We start from the raw sequence: 20,289 nt of genomic DNA, 5'->3' as shown, positions 1-20,289 counted from the left end.
GCTTGTTTTATTATCTGTATAATATACTCTTAAAACAGAAAATATGTATTTGAAGGTAAGCTCAAGTCTGTCTGTTAGCCAGAATGCTTAGAGGCAGTACATTTAATGTTGGTTGTCTCTAGGTATTACAGAAGGGTTAGAATTCAGAAAGGTTACAAAGTCTGCTTAAGTGACTGGAACAAGCGAAAGAGAAATTAGCTTTACATTGAAGTCTTTTTGCCTTTGTAGCATGTCCTATGTTAGTGGGCTCATTTTTGTGTGTTGAAGTCTTTTTCAATATATTACAGTTTCATATTACAGTATATGCACTGCCATCAAAATTTGGTGGTTTGGTAATTTAATAATAACTATTCCATGGAGACTTCTTACAGTTTTCTGAGTTTGTTTTTTGTAGTTATTGTGCAGCGCAATCAACATTTTTTAGTACAGATTCTTTCATTTTCTTCATCTTAGTTCTAAACACCACGTTGATGCTTTTTGGCTTTCTAAATTCTGCAGAATTTAGAAAGCCAAAGTCTGCAGAAAGCAACTTACTTTTCTATTAAATTGTTGTGGTGTATTATTGTATGCTGTTCAACAGTTGCTACATGCAACAGCTTAAGCTATTTACATTAAGAAGAGATGTTCTCTGTTTGGTTTTTAATTAAGATTTCAAAAATTGATACTCGAGTATCTTAAAAAGAATAGAAGATACGATATATTTAGAAGAAACAGTTTGTAGTTTTGAGAAAGATGATCTTAAAGTTAATTAAATTAGTATAGAAAAACAATTAAAACAATATTGAAGAAATTTGATATTTCTTTTGTAGCACACAGTCATTACACAGCCACTTAGTAGTAGAATAATTGCTGTATTTAATTTCCTTTTCTTACTGGCAGGATGAATTCTCACTCATGGCAAGTTTGTGCCCTGCTCCCAGGCACATAAAGGGAAAGGCTGTGTTCACAGCATCTGACCTCCATAAAACCAATGTCTTGGCATACATAAATGCTGCTTTAATACAAGGACCTCTGTTAGGGTGTTAGATATACAAATAACTGCAGAATATATCTAATATGCCTTCTTGAAATGGAAAGTTCTGAGAAACTGGGATTTCTTATCTTTTGAAGAGTTTGTATTTATGTGGGGTTGTGTATCACAGGCTTTGCTGCCCACGCGGCGCTGGTTCAATACAGTGTTGGATGACTCCCATCTTGTTGTTCACTGTTACCTCTCTAGTCTTGCTAAAAGAGAGAAAGAGGGTCATCTCTTCTGCCAGGTGAGATACAGAGTTGTTGGAAATAACTTTTTCATTAATTATGTTATTTTGTTTGATATTTATTTGTTAAAGATACACTTTTCTCATGGATGCAAACTACATATTCTTTCTTACCTGTACCTAAGTGTATTTATAGAATAGCTTGGGTTGGAAGAAACCTTAGAGATCACCCACTTCCAACCCTCCTGCCATGGGCAGGGACACTTTGCACTAGACAGATTACTCAGAGCCCATCCAACCTGGTCATGAACACCTGCCAGAATGGAGCATCCACAACCTCTGTGGGCAACCTGTTCCATTGCTTCACCACCCTCACAGTAAAAAATTTCTTCCTAGTATCTAATCTAAAGCTACCCTCCTTCAGCTTAAGTTCATTTCCCCTTGTCCTATCACTACATGCTCTGTGAACCTCTTCAGCTGCCTCGTAGCCCCCTTTAGGTACTATAAAGGCTTATATAAGCTCTCCGTGGAGTCTGTTGTCATAGGAGAGGTGCTCCAGCTCTGCAGTCAAGTCCTTTGGACTTTTTCCAACAGCTCCACAGCTTTCTTGTGTTGGAGCGCCCTGAATTGGATGCAATACTCTAGCTAGTCTCACCAGGAGCAGAGTAATATTTTTGGTTCTGTTTTTGAAAAGTTCTTAAAACTTAGAGAGTAGTACAGCTTCTGGCATGTTTAAATGCACACACAGCAAAAGTTGCCACCAGTGCATTCTTCTGTTCCTTCATTTTGACTTCAGACTGTTCTATGGTGCAGCTGTTTTTCAGTACTGTTCTCTTTACACAGTCATAGCTAGTATATTATTTTTTATGGCAGGATCTGAAGATCTGTCCTCTTTCCTTCATCTCAGCTGCTTTTCTTGCTGCTTGCTGGCCCCCATCTCTGGCAGTTGTTCATTTTCTTTGAGGGTTAGTATTGATGGAACAAAAGACCAGCAGCACATCTGTGAATCATTTTCTTCTGCTGGGTTAAATAATCTCATTGAAAGGTAGGATGAATTTTCCAGCTGCCATCAGAGGGGGCAGGAAGGGAGCAAGACCTTTCCTGTTTAGTAGCAAGAAGCTGTAAGTTGAGTTCAGTGACTTAGTGAGCCTCTGGCTAGATCACCTTAATTTTACTAGTTTCAGTTTCAAGTCCTAGAATATAAAGTAAACCATATTGCTTGTGGACTGTGTAATGTAATTTCCATGGTTTGCAGATGAGATACCTAACCAAAATTGTTTTGTGCATTAGCCAAGTATAAAATTTAGATACTACTCCTTAGTCCATTTCTTCTAGAACTTTGTGGAGCTCTGGTTTGTGCATTTGTCCTCTTAAATTGTGATTTTGTTTGTTGTAGGGTGTCTCTTATTGTTAATCCATTAATTTATTTTGATAATGTCTCAGCTTTTAGATATGCTTAAATTCTACACTGGCTTTGAAATCAATGATCAGACTGGAAATGCTTTGACAGAGAATGAAATGACAACAATTCACTATGACAGAATTACTTCTCTACAGGTGGGCAGATGATGAAGTGCTTATGGGAGGGAAAGGATTTGGTTTTGTTTTTCTAGTCTAATTTGCATCTGCAATATGCATGAGGTTATTTCCCAAATCAGACTCCTTATTTTCCTTATTGAGTTACAGGCATAGTTTTAGCTTGACTGCTTGTTCCATATCAAAGACATGTAATACTTCAGTGTGGTGGATGTGAGTATGACTAAATAATACACTCTAGCAAAACATCACCTCTTTGGACTTGAAGTGAGATGAACTGTTCCTGTTAGATCTATTCAGAGAGGGAAACAGAATGTTGTAGGAATTTGAAATGATGCAGTAGGTGGCAGCATTTCTTCAAGATCAGTGCAGGCATATTTGGCAAGTGGTCCGTTTTATGTAGGAGACAAAGTAAATCACATACGCTTTTCAGAATTTTTTTCATCAGTTTCAACAAAGCGATTCAAGGAAGCATGGTTAAATTAACATTTGTTCCTTGTTTTTCTTAGTTGCCTGCAATGCTGAATGTCTGCTCCCTTATGTTTTATTTCACTAACAGAACACCGATAGAAGGGGTGTAAGGAAAAGATGTGTCAGAAGTCCAGGAGTACAAAATAGGCAGTGTTAAGAAAAATGGAGATTTCATCTCGCTTTTATTTCTATCCTGGTAGTGTTCATTGGGTGTTATGTGTTATGAATCAGAAGCAGCAATGTTTTTGTCTGAATATTTAAACTGTTATTAAATTGTTTCGTTAATATGCTTAAATCCAATTTTTATATATGGATCTTTTGTAGAGAGCAGCATTTGCACATTTCCCAGAGTTATATGACTTTGCACTCTCAAATGTAGCTGCAGTAGATACTCGTGATGCGCTGGTGAAGTTATTTGGACCCCTGAGGTAAGTTATAAAATTGAAATTGAAATTTTTTTTCTCAGTGTGATTTAATTTAACAAATTTCTAGCCTTTTTGCTTTCTGATTTCTCATGTGCATTCTCATGCTTGTCATGGTGCCTTTACATCTGCTGAAATAGGGAGACACGGAGACTTGGAGTCAACTTCTGCTAGTAGTGAAAAATAACTTTTTTTCTCATGAATGTGAGAAAGTACTAATATTCAGGGAAATAAGCTAGCTTCTTAAAACAGTTGTAGAAATTACTAACTTGCAGTAGTTAACCTCTGACTTGTTTTGGTTCATTATTTTACTCTATTCTGCTCAAGAACTACAACAGAAATCATAAAACTATGCCCGTGTGTTAACTGTACTGTACTGTAAATGCTGTGAGTAAAAGGTAAGCAGTATGTAGATTTTTGATTTTTTAAGGGGAAAGAATCTGCAAGTGCGCTCTCTGGTTTCAGTAAGTGACAGAGGTTTTTTTCCTTTCGGTGTGCAGTTCCAAAGTTCTCCACCAGGTGGCGTCGTACCTGTGCCTCCTGCCACCCCTGGCCGAAGGGGAAGACACGACCCACGAAAAGGAGTTTCTGCTGGAGTTGCTGGTAAAGACATAGTTAATGCTGCTTGTGTTTTTTCTTTTGAAAACTCATCGAAATCGAGCAACTGCACTTCAGTAAATTAGTCATTTAGGACGTTTTGCTGAACCACCTGTGTAGCACAGCAGTGTTACAGCAGTAAATGACATACTAAGATGGTGTTTAAAACCATATAAATTAAATATTTGAATGTGCCTATTCATCGATACAGTTTCCATGAGAAACTGCTATGCATATGTTTGGTGTAATTGTAAAGGTCAATAAGGAGAGTCTTATCCATAGTTTGGAGTTCTGGAGAAGTCTTTGCTCTTTGTTTAGTAACCTTCTTGTCCCATTTTAAAAAAATTCTGCTAAAGTAAATCAAGATATTCAGTACCTATTTGTGCCTCAAACCCATTTGAAATACTGTTTGTTGAGCATCATTATTTTTTGATATTCAAGGTATGCCAATATTACTGTAGGCTTCTAGTCTGATATCAGTATTAGAATGGCATACCTGATTTTTAGAATCACTTTAACAAGCTTATTTTTTGGTTGTTGTTTTCTTAAAAAATTGTTCATGTAATTTTCTGAGGTTTAGATGGTAGTTGATATGATGCCTATGGATGCCATGGAGAGCTGCTTGTTCAGATTATAGCATTGGGTGGATTTTTTTTTGTCCCAAAGAGAGAATAAAGACTAGCTGCTGCTGAATGAGCAGTGATAGTTAACTGTTTAGTGGAAAGCAAAGTCATTTTTATTTGAAGGTGATTCTCTGCTGAGACTTAACTGAATGTTTTCAGTTCTGTTGGGCCATTTTTGGTCTGCTGAAATAGCCAAATGATTAACTCTAGTACTATGACTGATAGTTGGACTGTGTTGTTTATTTGTCTTCTAATGTCACTGTATGTACATTTAGTTATATTAAAATACTTAAAAAAGGTATTAAAAGAGAAAATGCCAGTGACCACCATCAGTCTTATGGATTAATGTGTATGTTTCAAAAGTAGCTTTATTTTTCCTTTTTCACTTGGAGACGTTTGAAATACATTCTCTCTTTAGGTCTCCCGTCATGAGCGACGAATATCTCAGATTCAGCAACTCAATCAGATGCCTCTTTATCCCACAGAGAAAATTATTTGGGATGAAAATATTGTACCAACTGAATATTATTCTGGAGAAGGTATGATTAGTAGTTCAGTAAATGCTGAGCAAAACAGTGAATGCTGCATAAAAACGTGGTTTGATGTTCTGTGCTTATTCTGTCCAAGAAACCTATATGCAGTACTTTGGTATTTTAGAGTAAGGTCAGGAGTTTATTTTCAATTGTGAATCAAGAACTCTGAGATTAAATTGTTAGCAATTACATAGTGGATTTAAAGAAAAGTAAAAACGTCTTTGTTTACACAAAGGTGTTTTATTTGCTTCTGGATAACAGATGTGCTGTACTACCAGCTGAGGACCAGGTAGTTACTGTAAGATGAAACAATAGGCAAAGAAGGTTGGAAACAGCAACAGAAAAGCTGTTGTCTGTGTTTTGCTGTTAAGAAAATCCTTCTAGAAAGGAGGGGAAAGAATGGTACTAAGAGGAAATTTACACTAATTATCATACTCATATTTCAAGGTAGAAGTGTACACATAGTCACTAAGAGGTAGTGTATGAACTCTAAATTCAGAACTTAATGTTCTTGCTCAATGTGCTCATGATAAAGGAAGCAAACTGCAGGTATTGCAAACAAGGAATTATTTCATTTTAAGCTTTGCAATATACAGCACATGATTTTTTTGTCTAGCTACTTTTAAAAACTGTTGTTTTAGTATAGATCATGAGAAATTTAATTAGGAATGTGAAAAATTTAATTTGGAGTTAAATTAATTTGGAAATTTTGAATAACGATGTATATTGTCAAAGACTACTAGTACAAAGTATGTTTTGGGTTTTAGCAGCAAGTATTCCATACCCCTCTCCACATAGTTTTGATTCAGAGGATTTTTTGGGTAGGTATAAACTTTTAAGTTCAGCTGCTTAGCATAAATTAGTTTTTTTGGATAAATTCTCTGTGAAGTAAATAATAAGAAAGAGATGACCCCTTTAGATAAGCAGGGTTATAGGCATCAAAGGATCTTTTTTCAAACAGATATGATAGAAATGTCATTTAGAGATCTGCCTGAGAAGAGTTAAGTACTTACACTTAGTATGATAAAAGTAGTTAAAAGCTGATTCAGCTTCTTCTGAAGTGTATATCTGATGATGTTTAACCTTTAAAAAATATCAGAAAACCAAAGCAACAAGAAACAGACAGCACCCCTTCCAAAAAAAACCCAAACCAAAGAAAGTAAAACAGAAAAAACTAAAACAGGGAGATTGCTGTAATTTCTAGGAAATTAATATACAAGCTAAGTATTATTGTTAATTTTAGTTTTTATTTCAGTGAATAACACATGGGTTGTTCTAATGCTCTGAAACATTCAATTTCTTAAATACAAGTCATGGTAGCTGTACAGTCATTCAGGCTGTATTAGAAGGCTGTCTTTGCATTTCATGCACTGTGTATTTATGTTTTATTAGCCAAATATATTAATCACAATATATGTTTTACAGCAGAGGGAAGGGGCAGAGGAATAGAAAGAGCAGCTCATCACACCTATTTCTATGCTGTTTTGTGACTTTTTGATAATGCATTAAAGAAACTTTTTTAATGATGTAGTGTAATTTTGATAAGTAACTGATTGCTAGTGGAAGCATTTCCTCCTTTGGTGAACTCTTTGAATTACTGTATTGATGGCACTGTTGTGAAGTCTTTCAGTTGCTGTCTGACTCTTACAAGTGTTTTTCCATTTTACTTCTGTTAGTTTTACACTTTTTAATCTCTCCGTATTTTCCAGCCCTGGTTTCAAACAAGACAGTCTTGGTTTTGTGGTCTTGAAATTTTTTTTGGGTTCTTCAAATTAGTTTGATTACTTTGGTCTAAAACTTAAGTGAGGGTAATTTAACCCAAGAACGACAGGAGTTTTGTTTCTGTTTTCTTTTAGAAAATGAGGGAAGAAGAATATCTGTCTGATACTGTCCAGCCTTAAAGAGCTGTTGCTTCACACCTTACCCTGTGTGCAAATAACTAGCTTTACAGGACAGGGTTTGTTACTTGGTGTTGGGAAATGTGTTAAAGTATTTTATCACCATTAGGCTTTCCAGAATAGAAATTACTGTGTTCTGTCACCTTTCTTCACTGCTCTTCTATCTCAGTGCATGTGAAAGCCAATATGTAGTGCGTATACCAGTGAAAGGTTTTGACAATAATGTTGCAAGTTACAAAAGTGTCATACTTTCACAGGTCTTAAATGTAGGTGTCAAAGTGGAATATTAGTGTAGTAATATTAAATGAGTATCTTACAAGAATTTTTATTACGGAAAATTTGCATCTAAGACTGCTCTAAAACAATGCAAGCTTCAGGACCTGTCTAGGAGTTCTAATACTCTTTGTGTAGTTAGATCTAATCTTCCTGTGTTTTTCATTCTCATAAAAATACTGAAACAGTAACAGAAGCTTTTGAGTAGAGTTGTGTATTAAAATTTGATTTCTTGACTTAAAACTTTTTTCTATATTAATGGTATTCGTGACTTCTAATAAACATAAAACATGGGAATTGGGGAATTGCTGGATAATACATGAGTTTTTGTAGTTAATGAGCCTTTTTCATCATTATTTAATGCTAGCTTAATTGTTGCACTCCCAAAGTAGCATTACTTTGCCCTGCATTTGATTTTCATAAAAACAATTTTGTTGTAGTCTGAATACAGGGATGGATTTAATATTTAAATATGTCACTATATTACTGCTAGAAGGATGAAAATTCCTTCAATCTTGTACAGGTTCATTTAGAGAGAACCTGAAAAATATGTGCTTTCAGAGACAAATATTGATAAAAGAATCTCCCACAGTAACAACTGTGGCAGTTAGGGAAAAATGTATGTGTGTGTATGTATATATGAATTCATAAAAACATTATATTAATTCATCTTCTTTTTGTTATTCCATTAAATACTCCTTCTCTTCCACGCTTAAACCCTTAGGCTGTCTTGCACTTCCCAAGTTGAATCTACAGTTTCTGACTCTTCATGACTACCTACTGAGGAACTTCAACCTTTTCCGTTTAGAGTCTACCTACGAAATCAGACAGGACATTGAAGATAGTGTCAGTAGGATGAAACCATGGTAATACTTATTAGCTGGTGCAAACCAGTGCGTTCAGTTCTAATGAAAGTGAATTCAAGAATGAATAACTGATATTGTGTGTATATTAAATATGTAGTAAGAAATGTGTTTAAAATTATTACACAGACACTGTTTTATGCTTCCTCTTTCCATAAGATACTGCTATCCCAAGGGATATTTTAAGAATGTGTAGGTATGTATCCCTGTAGGTGTGTTGAAGGCAGTATGTTCGATGCTAGCAACCAACCTTTGTTGTGTTAAGATAGGTGAATTTGCTATGAGTACTAAGCATTGGCTGACATCAAAAAATGTGGAAACATACCATCAGCTCCTCTGGTTTGTGAGCGGTGTTACTGAGTGTTCTTGAATTTGCCATCTGCCATGTTTTAGTCCTCATTAGATTTCAAGGGTTCATTTGGTGTGATGTCTTTTATATGCAGTAGTTGCTTTTGTTATCTTCCCTTTTCCTTCTGTCTCTGTGAGTTGTCTTGTTGATTTTTTGATTGGTTCATTGGGTTTTTTATAATGCGAGCGTAAGTTTCCTTTTTCTTAAAATATGTGTCAGTTCATGTTATGCATCAGTTCTAAAATGCAGGATTATGTGAATCTAATTCAGTAGCACATGAAATTAAGATTTCTACTTTTGTCTTAGTACTGTGAGGTAAATTGTTTCACAGTTTTGAAAAAATAACTGAAGATGTTACCAGATAATGACTAACAAAACTTTGGTGTTTATTTCTTAGGTTATCAGAATATGGAGGTGTGGTTTTTGGTGGATGGGCTAGGATGGCACAACCCATTGTTTCTTTCACGGTGGTGGAAGTGGCAAAGCCCAATATTGGTGAAAACTGGCCCATGCGAGTACGAGCAGATGTTACAATTAATTTGAATGTCCGAGATAATATCAAAGATGAATGGGAAGGTATTTATGTTCCTTGAATTAAAGTACTCAAAAAAGGTGCTCATCAAATTACATTTTGATGTGATCTTATTTGTAAGAAAAGGAGGATTTATTCCAAGGGACAGTTTTGTCAATCTTAGTATGATGTTTAGAAGCCAGTTACTCAAAATCCAAGTCTAAAAAGTTTGTACTTTACTAAAGTGAAGACTGGAATTATTCAGGTACTTAGATGGCCATTGGGAACAGAATGTTTACTATTTCAGACTGATGTCATTCATTTGCTAACTGTAGAATTCTGTCCTTTACAAGAAGTGTGGAAATCTGACTTAGCATTTTAAATTAATAAGTATGCTGATAATGTCATTCTGAAAAGTATGAGTAATGTGATATCTGTCTCATACACAAGTGGAGGGGACAGATTTTGATTTAATTCAAACCAGTGTATTGAGTAGTTTTCAGTATATTTGAATGCTGTTATGAAGTGCTGACTGTACCAAATACTGTTTCTCATAAGTAGCCACGGGTGGTGCTTCTTTTGCTTGGGGATTTGAACTTCAGTTGACTGTGTTGGCAAGTGGCATAGAAACGTGCACTTGTATTATCAGTACATGTCACTCCCTTCTCTTTTGTTAGAGAAACCTGATAAATATGCTGGAGCTGTGTGGTGTGATTACAGGTCATGTAGCACAAATGCTAAAGCAGGATTGTGTGATAAATAGACAGATAGAAGTTTGGGAATGTAGATTTCTATTAAAGTAGAAGATCTAGGAGGATGGCAGCAGAATTCACTATACTGAAGGTGGTAGCTATATGGTGGTGCACCTAACTTTTTAAACAGTAGAACAGCCTCTGTGATTTCAAAAGCAATAATGCTGTAACTTAATCAAAACTGAGGGGAAGAATTCATGAATCATTACTTGACAAAACAGGATCTCAATGAAACTGCTTTAAGTTGGATAACTTCTAGTGCATAATGAGAAATTATTTGTGTCATATGAAAAATGCAGCTGTGTTTTCTGAGTTTTGAAGGTGTTTTAGATCTGAGAATCTAGTGGTATGCTGGAGAAGAGGTTTACTGTTCAGAATTACATTAGTGAACTGGACAAACAGCATTTTAAAAGTAGAGTGTAGTTCAACAGGAATGATTCTTAAGCAAGAGGAAGTCACTGCACGTTGAGGGAATAACTTATCAGGCAGTACCTCGGCAGAACAGAAGGAGGTCACTGTTGCTGAAAAGTGAATGTGACTCCACAACAGCAAGTTACTGCTGAGGGGAAAAAAACCCCTCAAGTCATATTGGTAATTTGGTTAAGTTACCTCTAACCCTATTAAATAGATAACTAAGGTAAATTTGTTCAAGACTGTGTGCCCAGTTCTAGGCACTGCCCTTAAAATATTACACAAAAAAATAAATGAATTAGACCTTTGTCCAGAGGAAGGCAATGAGAGTAAGAGAGTAATGACACGCTTCTTTTAAAATTGAAAATCTTTAGGTTGTGTAACCAAAGTAAGATTATTGGGAGAAAAATAATCTCCAATTCAATATGTTTGTTCTTACGAAAAAGCATTCAATTTCTGCCTTTTGTATCTGGTAGTATATGACAATGTCCTATGGTTCTGTATCCCTTTTAATTTCAAGACATATTTTGAAACATTCTTCTCCTAACAGGTGGGGTTTTATTCAAAAGAAATTTTAGTGTATTTTATTATTAAGGAATGAATAAGGCAAACACCATTCAATCAAATCACTGAATGTTCCTTTTGGGATTCAGGTCTGCGTAAACATGATGTCTGCTTTTTGATTACGGTACGTCCCATGCAACCTTATGGCACCAAGTTTGACCGACGACAACCTTTTGTTGAGCAAACTGGCCTGGTTTATGTCAGAGGCTGTGAAATTCAGGGCATGCTGGATGAGAAAGGGCGTGTTATTGAAGAAGGTATGACATACCAAAACTACTTCTCTCTATTTTTTTTTAACAGCCTAGTTGTTAATTTTCTTCCCTTTTAAGGAGTGCTCATTGAATTCATTACCTACTTGGAAAAACACAAGCCAATACCATAAGCAGCCTGAAAAAGGTTGACTAGTTTCCTCTGATAAATCTGATGTAGTTACATTAATTAAATAAATTCAATATGTTTCAGGTTTAGGAATAAAATAGATTCTATTCAAAACCTGCTAGAATAATGTGATGAAAACATTTCTAATGCTGTGCAGAAATTAGTTTCATCATGTGAATTTGTCTAAATTTCATTTGAGGAACAATTATGGATTTCTTATTTGAATGATAATTGCTTTTAGCACTAATTCAAATTCTAATCTTACTGTTTCATTATGGGCAGGACCTGAACCCAAACCAAGACTTAAAGGTGATTGCAGAACATACAGAGTATTTCTGGACCCAAACCAGTATCAACAAGACATGACAAACACAATCCAAAATGGAGCAGAAGATGTTTATGAGACATTTAATATAATAATGAGAAGAAAACCAAAAGAAAACAATTTCAAGGTAAGGTGCTTGCTCCTTGAGTCTTAGGTAAGATTTTGTCTGAATATGCCAGCAGTACTGAGACATGTTTATTTTAAGTGATTGTAGTTTAGCTTTTTAGGTGGCATTGCATCCCTTTGGGAAGGTAGAGCATGTAGCTGATGATAACCTTCCCCTGCAGGTAACTGTTGAACTAACTGAAAATCTATACACTGCTACTTCACTAGAGTATATAATAAAACATTAGTTTATAATTTTAATCCTGTAACAGGAAGCCTACAGATTTGGCCTTTTGGGTTAAGGGAGTATGTGGAGTCTTTGTGTTACTTGATGTAATAGTGAACTGCAGGAAAAGGAGTAGCTACTCAAAAGGTGAAAATCAGAGGAACCTCTTGGCTTTTGGGACTATCACTGGATTAGTTTCTTATTGGGTATTGAAGTGTGTCAGATCAAAGGCAGCCCTGCAAGGAAGCACTTAAAGGTACTGGTGGATAAAAAATCAGCATAAGTGAACAGTGCACTAGCAGCCCAGAAAGCCAACTGAATCTGGGGCTGCATCACAAGAATCAGGGCCAGCAGGTCGAGGGAGGAGGGTGTGGACCTGTTGGAGTGGAGAGACATGAACATGATCGGGAGATGGAGCACCTCTCTTATGAGGAAAGCCTGAGAGAGTTTGTGTTGTTTAGCATGGAGAAGAGAAGGCCTCCAGGGAGATCTTACTGCACCCTTTCAGTAAGTGGGCTTATAAGAAAGATGAGAACAGACTTTGTAATAGCAATAGTACAAGGGGTAGTGTTACAAGAAAGAAATATTTTACGATGAGGGTGGTGAACCACTGGAACAGGTTGCCCAGAGAAGGTGGTAGATGCCCCATCCTTGGAAATTTTCAAAGTGCACTTGAACAGGACTCTGAGCAGGAGGGTTGGACTAATAGAGCTTTAAAGATGCCTTCCAGCAAAAAAACATTCTATGAGTCAATGCTGAGCAAAAGGTAAGGAGCTGCCTCCCTTGACCTGCTGGGCAACTTGATAATGCAGCACAGGTTATTGTTGGCCTTTTTCACTGTGAGGGTGCATAATTTTGTACACTGAAAAATATTTCTTAGTCAATTTCTTTGCTCTTTAGACCTCTGAATCTTTAATGTTCCTTGAGTTTTCCATTACGGAAATGCAACATGAATGAAAAACGTTCTTTCGGTGCCTTAAAATCATGCATTGCATAATTGAAGCGATTTTCATTTTAAAGGATTCTGTAGCAAGTTCTGTGTAGATGGATAGAGGCAGACAAGAAGACTTGGACTTTTTTTCTTTTTCTGTATCTAGACAGATGCCTCTGGTGTGGAAGAGTAGCTTGCAGTCTGATTAGACCATTCTGGTGCCATCCAGCTGTGGGTTGGTATATTGAAAGTACTTCATAGTGTGCTTTATAAATACATTTTGAAAAAAACCCCACCAGAACAGATTGCATATCTTGTGCATCTGTGACAGGTTCATTTTATATTATAAGTACTCTCTGCCAAAGCCTGTTGGTGTACAAGCACTGCAGACATGTTTCTTCATTTGCATACATGTGCACTTTCGTTTAGCAAGAGGGAAAGTGTTGTAGTGAGTGCTTAAGTTTGTTCAGAATTGCTGTTAGATGTGAGTGTAGCTTTCAAATTTGTACTGTGTTTTTGCAGCTAATTTACAGGCAAATCCTAATGCAAACCATTCTATGCTGTTTTTTACTCAAGTCTCATACATTTATTTTTTAAGACAAACCAAGGTATTTTCACATTCATCACCTTGCTACCAGTTTAGGTGCATTCATTCACCTGGATAAAACTTCATCTGGATAAAAGAAAGCAAGCTAATGCCATGATTAGTGTGGACAGTGTACTGAGCAGATAGAAGGCAGCTTGAAGTTTTAAGCTGAACTTGTAGGAGAGAAGACAAGAGAGCTCTTGTGCAGTCTTAGTAAATTAAGCAGATGAGACAGCAGAGAAAGTGCAAATGCAATGTGTTTGCTGGAGGTGACACTACTATGTCACTATATTTGGTCAGCAGTGTTAGTTCTTACAAGAACTAATATTACTATTTTTACATGCATAGAAGTGACTTTTGAAAAGCTGAAGCAAAGGTTTTGTGATGCCAAAGCAGCACATTAGCTGTTTAGGACTTGGTTTTCATACTTTCCTCTGAGAAACTGATCATCTGTACTTAGAAATACTACCTGAAAAAGCCATGCTTTTCTTAGCACGAACATATTATGGTATGCTTAATATACATATAAGCCAGACGTGCTTGTTCTGTATTTGCCAAAAAAAAAATATTCTTAGTTAGTACGGGATTTGCCCAGGCATATATCTTGAGTCTTTTAAGTAATTGCAGGACCTTCAGGCATCAGAAGAGCTAAGCTGCCTTCAACAAGAGCTAAGCTGCCTTCAACTTAGCTCTTTGCAGGACTATCACAGAATCCACAGCACGGCTGAGCTTGGAAGGAACAGATTCAGAGAATGATTGAGGTTGGAGGGACCGTTGGAGGTCATGTAGTCCAAGTCCTGCTTAAAGCAGAGACAGCTAGAGCAAGTTTCTCAAGATTTTGTGACTTTATACAGTTGGAATTGGGTATTTCTGGTGATGAAGACTTAATAACCAGTCTAGAAAACCTGTACCAGTGTTCTGGTACAGTAAAAGCATTTTGATGAATTTAAGTGGAACTTCCTGTATCTGAGTTTGTGTACATTGCCCTTTGTCCTTTCACAGGGCACTACTCAGAGGACTCTAGTTGCACTGTTTTTACTTCCATCAATTATCTTTTATTTTTGTACAAGCTGATAAAATTCTGTATCACTGCTTGAGTCTTGTCGAAGCTATACCATCCCAGCTCTCTCAGCCTCTTGCAACAGTCTCCAATCCCTTAATCATTTTAGTGGCTTTTTGCTGGACTTATTCCATTGTGTCTGTGTCTGTTGTCCTGGGGAGCCCGCCATTGGACACAGCACTCCAGATGCTGAGTAGAGGGGAAGAATCAGGACCGTTTTAGAGTGACTAAGCAGGGATGATGATCACATTACTTGATTCAATGAATGATGCAACACAATCAAGAAAAGGGCAGAGAATCCTACCCTTTGGAAATGGGTATGTAAATGTAGACTATTAAAATTAAAATTCCATACTTTGATTTGACAGATTATTCTTTTACAAGTTTGACATTTGGAAATTCTGTATTATGTTCTGGTGGGGACTGCTGATGCACTATGTTTGCAATGTTTCCATGTTTGCTGGCATGGAGCATTTGGAGTATCTGGAAATCAGCTTCTGCTGCTGAAGAGCTGATGCATGGTGTCCTAATAACCAATTTTCAAGTGATGCCATTGTTGAAGACTTGCCACTAAAATAATCCTTTAATGGGGTCTGGAGCGTTGGTGTTTTCATGGGAAGGGAAAAGGAGAGAAAACTGACATAACCACAGATTAATAAAGAAATTAATTTGAGAGAGGGAAAGCAAACTTTTGCAGGGAACCTTAAGCTGGTTGCAGGGATGACACTTACAGGGATGTAAGAGGAGACCTTAAGCTGTATCAGAGTATTCTATGTCTTTTCTCCCTGCTGTGAGTCTTCTGAAATAAAAACTTTACTGATGATTCTGGTCATCTTTACTAGCTCTTTACTAACAAGGTAGTTTAAGAATGATATATTTTGGTACTGGTGTTTTGTTGCATATGGACACTGTATATTGATTTAATCTAACCAAACACCTGTCAATTAAAGAATTACAGTCTATCATCTTAGAACGGATTTGACTGGTCTTCAGTATGATTTTTCCTTGGTAAGAAGTCAGTCTCTTCAGTCCTGTTTTTCTGTTTTTTCTGATTTACAGGCTCTTCTGGAGACTATTAGGAATCTGATGAACACAGACTGTGTGGTGCCTGACTGGCTGCATGACATCATTCTTGGATATGGGGACCCCAGTAGTGCACACTATTCAAAAATGCCAAATCAGATTGCAACTCTGGATTTTAATGACACGTTCCTGTCCATTGATCACTTAAAAGCCAGCTTTCCTGGATACAACGTTAAAGTCACTGTTGACAATCCTATTTTGCACGTACCTCCCTTCAGGTGATCTCAATATTTCAAGTACTACTGGTTAGGCATTCTTGCTGAAATGTGTTGTTAGGTGAAGTTATGTTCAGGGGTTGAAGGAATTCTTCTTTTAGAATATTAAGATTTAGGTAGTTACATGGCAGAGTTAACTGTACTACAGTGAGGCTCAGGACCAGTTTCTGTTCCATTCTGTACAAAAATGCATCAGTGCATTGCTTATAGATCAGCCTGTGGAATATATGGGAAAAGCAAAAGTATGAGACAGAATCAACAGGCACATAGTATTCACTTCTGCATTATGGTATCTAGCCTCTTCAAGATTAGCCTAAAGAATTTTGATTATATATTTTCCTTATATGTCTCATTAAAGCAAGCTAAGAACAGGAATTTCGACAGCAGTTAAAATTTGGGCTTTTGGAAACACCATTTACTCAAAACAAGGGATTAAGTCTGAAATCCCATATTGCTTACTTTATTTTAGAAGTGGTTTCTGAAATAAAATGCCTGCTTTTGTGGCAGCTAAATGACATTTGCATGTTTTGTTTCAGTGGTGCTGTTGTCCAGCATCTTTAGGCTTGGAAGTTCTGTCTCCTGGTGCACCACCTGGAACTTTTGGCAACTGAGTTTCTTAGTGTGTAGTATTGGAGAACAGGTTTTTCTGCTGAAGAAACTATATCTTTTTCTCACTTACTAGATAATGAGAATTGAAATATGTTGCCTTTTGAAGGAATAGATTTGGGGAGGGAAAAGATGGCTTTCCCCTGTACCAGTCAGCTTTTATCATGGCTGAATTGAATCTTGAGAAGCAGGGAGGTAATCTTCTATGCCTTTTTTGGAAACACTGCATGAAGAATTTGTATGGAGACGATGGTAACACTATATAATGACATAAAACTAGTCTGAAGGTAGCAAGAAAAGATCTCACATACAGTTTTCCTCGATGATCTAGTGTTTCAGGATGTGTTTAGGATGGGTATTGCTCTTTATGAAGAGCTATTGCTCTTCTCACTGCTGCATTTGTCCTGTAAAGAGACTTAGAGATTTACTGTTACAGATATCTGTGTTTTTGTCTTGAGAGAATTGGATAGGATTCCTTCACCTGTGATTTGTTTCTGAATTAGAGAAGCTTGCTAACATATACAGAAAGCTATAAAAGTTGAAATAGGAGGATAAAAGGCTTCATGTGTTGGAGCAACTTACAACATTGACACATTTTATATTCTGTGATAAATTTACTCCTGTCCCTTCCGTATTCACTTAGAAAGTCTTTGCCCCCTCAGTGTTTTTCCAACTCTCAGCACTGCTCCTGGCTTTTCAAGCTATGAAAAGAGTGCTTTTAGCATACTTTTTCTCCAGTTGACTTCATCAATATATTTGTCATTTCTTTTCTTTATCCTCATTAATACTTTGTCATTTGCAGCACTTGTTTTCTTAATGTGTGAAAATTTGTCCTAATGGTGATAAAAACATCTTTCTGTATAAACTTTTAAGGCAATCCATTGTAGTAAACAGGTTGAAGTGTAACCTTAAATTATGTGTTACAGGATAACTTTTCCAATAAAGGGAGGTAAAGGAATGAAAAGAAAAGAGGATGGAAATGAAGAAAACCCTGAAGAAGCTAAAACACTGATTGTAGAGCCTCATGTCATCCCAAACAGGGGACCATACCCATATAATCAACCAAAACGGTAATAAACAGATGAGAACTTCTTTTAAATGGTGACACATGCAGAGCAGTTCATTTTCGGAAATGAGTCTGTTTTGTTTTATATTTAAATGAAACTATTCTATTATCCCCTCTCTGTTTAAAAAATCACTTGAAGAGCAGAAACAAATACTGTCTTCTAGTATTTTTTGTCTCAGGACTTTGAATATTAGGAAAATCATATCTAAATAATTTTGGAGCATTCTCTGCAAATAACTAAAGACAAACAGTCTTTTAGATGGGATAAATTTTTTGTCTCATTGGCAGCATGATTTATTATCTTGCTTAGAAATTGCAGACTTCTGTCTGTAAAGAAGATAGTTGTAATGTTTCTTTAATTTATGCAAGAGTTTGCAGGTGTGTAGTTCTGTAGAGATATAGCAAATTAATTTAAATAAAACTTGTTAAAACAGTTGCTTTTATCAAAACTGGTGGCAAAATCTCAATTATCTGATCCTGTTTTGCTTTTTTACAGCAATACTATTCAATTTACCCATACTCAGATTGAAGCTATACGTGCGGGAATGCAGCCTGGACTAACTATGGTATTTTTAAGGATTCTGTACTCTTATTTATTTAAATCTGGCTTTAGGTAAATTTGGTTGTAGATTTTTGAGTAAAAGGAATGAGCTCTTCTCCCCCCCCTCCTCTCTCCGTTCTTAATGTCTGTCTTACACACAATTAAAAAAAAATAAGGTCTCTTGGTGCTCTTTTCATGGTTTCCCCCATGTTTAGCCTGTTTTGAGGCTAAACCATCTTTTTTCTCTGAGGAGATCTGTTTTCGTGGGTAGTAAAACCAGTATGTACTTCATATGCTGGTTTACATATTCCTTTTTGTCAGGAATTTCCCTAGCCAGTAGGAATGAGTCTGGTGTGATACATTGTATTTGGTTTTGAAGATCACCAAAGCCAGGAAGCAATGTATAATGTCAGTGTCTTTTGATACTGTTCTTAGGTTTTTTCCCAACTGACTGTGTTTTTTTTTTTATTGTGCAGTATTCTGATAAATTGTGTATTGATTTTTGTTTAATTTCAGTTTTTTTCATTATATTTCATTTTAGGTAGTGGGTCCTCCTGGTACTGGAAAAACTGATGTAGCAGTCCAGATAATATCCAATCTTTATCATAATTTCCCAGAACAACGAACTCTTATAGTTACCCACTCTAATCAGGTAAAGTGTCAATCATATGTGAAATTTTCCTGTAACTACAGTCCAGAAGAACAGTAGGTATTGAGATCAGTAGTTCTGGGATTGCATTATCTCTTAACAATGAAAACTTGAGTTGGCTTTTGTGCAGTTTAGCCAGTTTCATAATACAAAATTAAATTTTTGAATTTCAGGTATCAGAAGTTTTTAATACGTTTAACTGGTTGGAGGAAGAAATTAGAAACTATTTTGAAAAAGTCTTTGCTCAGTTCTTACAGTTGCACATTCACTGTGTGCATGCCAGATTTTTGCTAATTGGCTTTCTCATGCACTGGTTGCTCTGTGCTTCATGCTTCTAAGGGCAGGCCTCTTCAACTGAATGTTTGCTTCCCATTCATAAGAGATTGAGTCTAGCTACTAATTCTCAAGCATATATAAAATAAAAAAAATAATGTTAAAATCTTAAGAGTCTTAATCTAAATTTCCCATCTACTCTACAGTGGTGCAGCCTCACCTTCAGTACTGTGTGTAGCTTTGGGCACCATAATATAAAAAAGATATTAAGCTCTTAGAGAATGTCCAAAGGAGGTGAGGATGGTGAAGGATCTGGAGGGGAAAGCCATATGAGGATTGGCTGAAGTCACTTGGTCTGTTCAACCTGGAGATGAGGAGACTGAAGGGAGACCTCATTGCAGTTACAACTTCCTTGTGAGGGGTAGAGGTGGGGCAGGCACTGACCTCTTCATGCCTGTGACCAGTGACAGGACCCACAGAAACAACATGAAGCTGTGTCAAGGGAGGTTTAGGTTGGATGTCAGGAAAAATGTTTTTCACCCAGAGGGTGGCTGGTGCTGTAACTGCTTCCTGCTTCCCTGCTCCCCAGGAAAGTGGTCACAGCACCAAGCCTGTCTGAGTTCAGTAAGCATTTGGACAGTGCTGTCAAGCACATGATATGACTCTTGGGCACTCTTGTGTGGCTCCTGTGCAGGGCCAGAAGTTGGACGCGGTGATCCTCTTGGATCTCTTCCAGTTCAGCGTGTTCAGTATTCTGCGATTCTATGGAATCTGCATCTGGTTTGGAATGATGTGTTTGGAAACACCGGCATCTGTTTCCTCATCTTGCTTATCCTGTCTTGTCTGAGTTATTTTAACTGAACATAATCCTTGGAAAATATTTAATCTTTTTTCATCAAAGTAGGATCAGGCACTTAACTCTGTTGATCAAAAAGTCGTGGAGAGGGCTTTGTTTTGGTGAGGAGTTACAACCTGGAATAATAAAGGCCAGTCTGCAATGGGTTGTGGGAGCATGATAGGTAATGAAGTTTGTAGAAAGAGTTGAGAGCATGTCTGCTGAAGAGAAAAGGAAGGAAATACTTTGGGGCAGGTAGAAGACTCTTCTTGCTAGTCAAGACTTCTATGAGGACATGAGGAGTTGTACCTCAGGAAATAAACTGTATCTCAGCTAGGTTTGTTCCCTATTCTTTGATGATGCACTTCAGGTTGTTTACATGGCTTCCAGCTGGAAGTGGAGCTTGCC

At 36.7% G+C, this 20,289-nt stretch overlaps 1 protein-coding gene across 2 annotated transcripts in view; it reads left to right on the top strand.

Moving 5' to 3' along the window:
• Positions 1-20,289, top strand: part of AQR (aquarius intron-binding spliceosomal factor) — a 50,784-nt gene that overhangs the window by 10,183 nt on the left and 20,312 nt on the right. For both annotated transcript variants that reach the window (XM_071558016.1, XM_071558017.1), the window contains 13 exons: positions 1,143-1,259; positions 2,643-2,756; positions 3,531-3,634; positions 4,129-4,231; positions 5,267-5,387; positions 8,277-8,418; positions 9,162-9,340; positions 11,092-11,259; positions 11,663-11,832; positions 15,673-15,914; positions 17,444-17,587; positions 18,080-18,149; positions 18,666-18,776. In XM_071558016.1, coding sequence (XP_071414117.1) covers positions 1,143-1,259; positions 2,643-2,756; positions 3,531-3,634; positions 4,129-4,231; positions 5,267-5,387; positions 8,277-8,418; positions 9,162-9,340; positions 11,092-11,259; positions 11,663-11,832; positions 15,673-15,914; positions 17,444-17,587; positions 18,080-18,149; positions 18,666-18,776 — 1,785 coding nt within the window. The remainder of the gene's footprint in view (positions 1-1,142; positions 1,260-2,642; positions 2,757-3,530; positions 3,635-4,128; positions 4,232-5,266; positions 5,388-8,276; positions 8,419-9,161; positions 9,341-11,091; positions 11,260-11,662; positions 11,833-15,672; positions 15,915-17,443; positions 17,588-18,079; positions 18,150-18,665; positions 18,777-20,289) is intronic.

Source organism: Pithys albifrons, chromosome 6, assembly GCF_047495875.1.
Source record: "Pithys albifrons albifrons isolate INPA30051 chromosome 6, PitAlb_v1, whole genome shotgun sequence".
NCBI lineage: Eukaryota > Metazoa > Chordata > Aves > Passeriformes > Thamnophilidae > Pithys > Pithys albifrons.
Note: the sequence above shows the minus strand (reverse complement) of the source record. Positions and strands in the feature narration are given on the sequence as shown.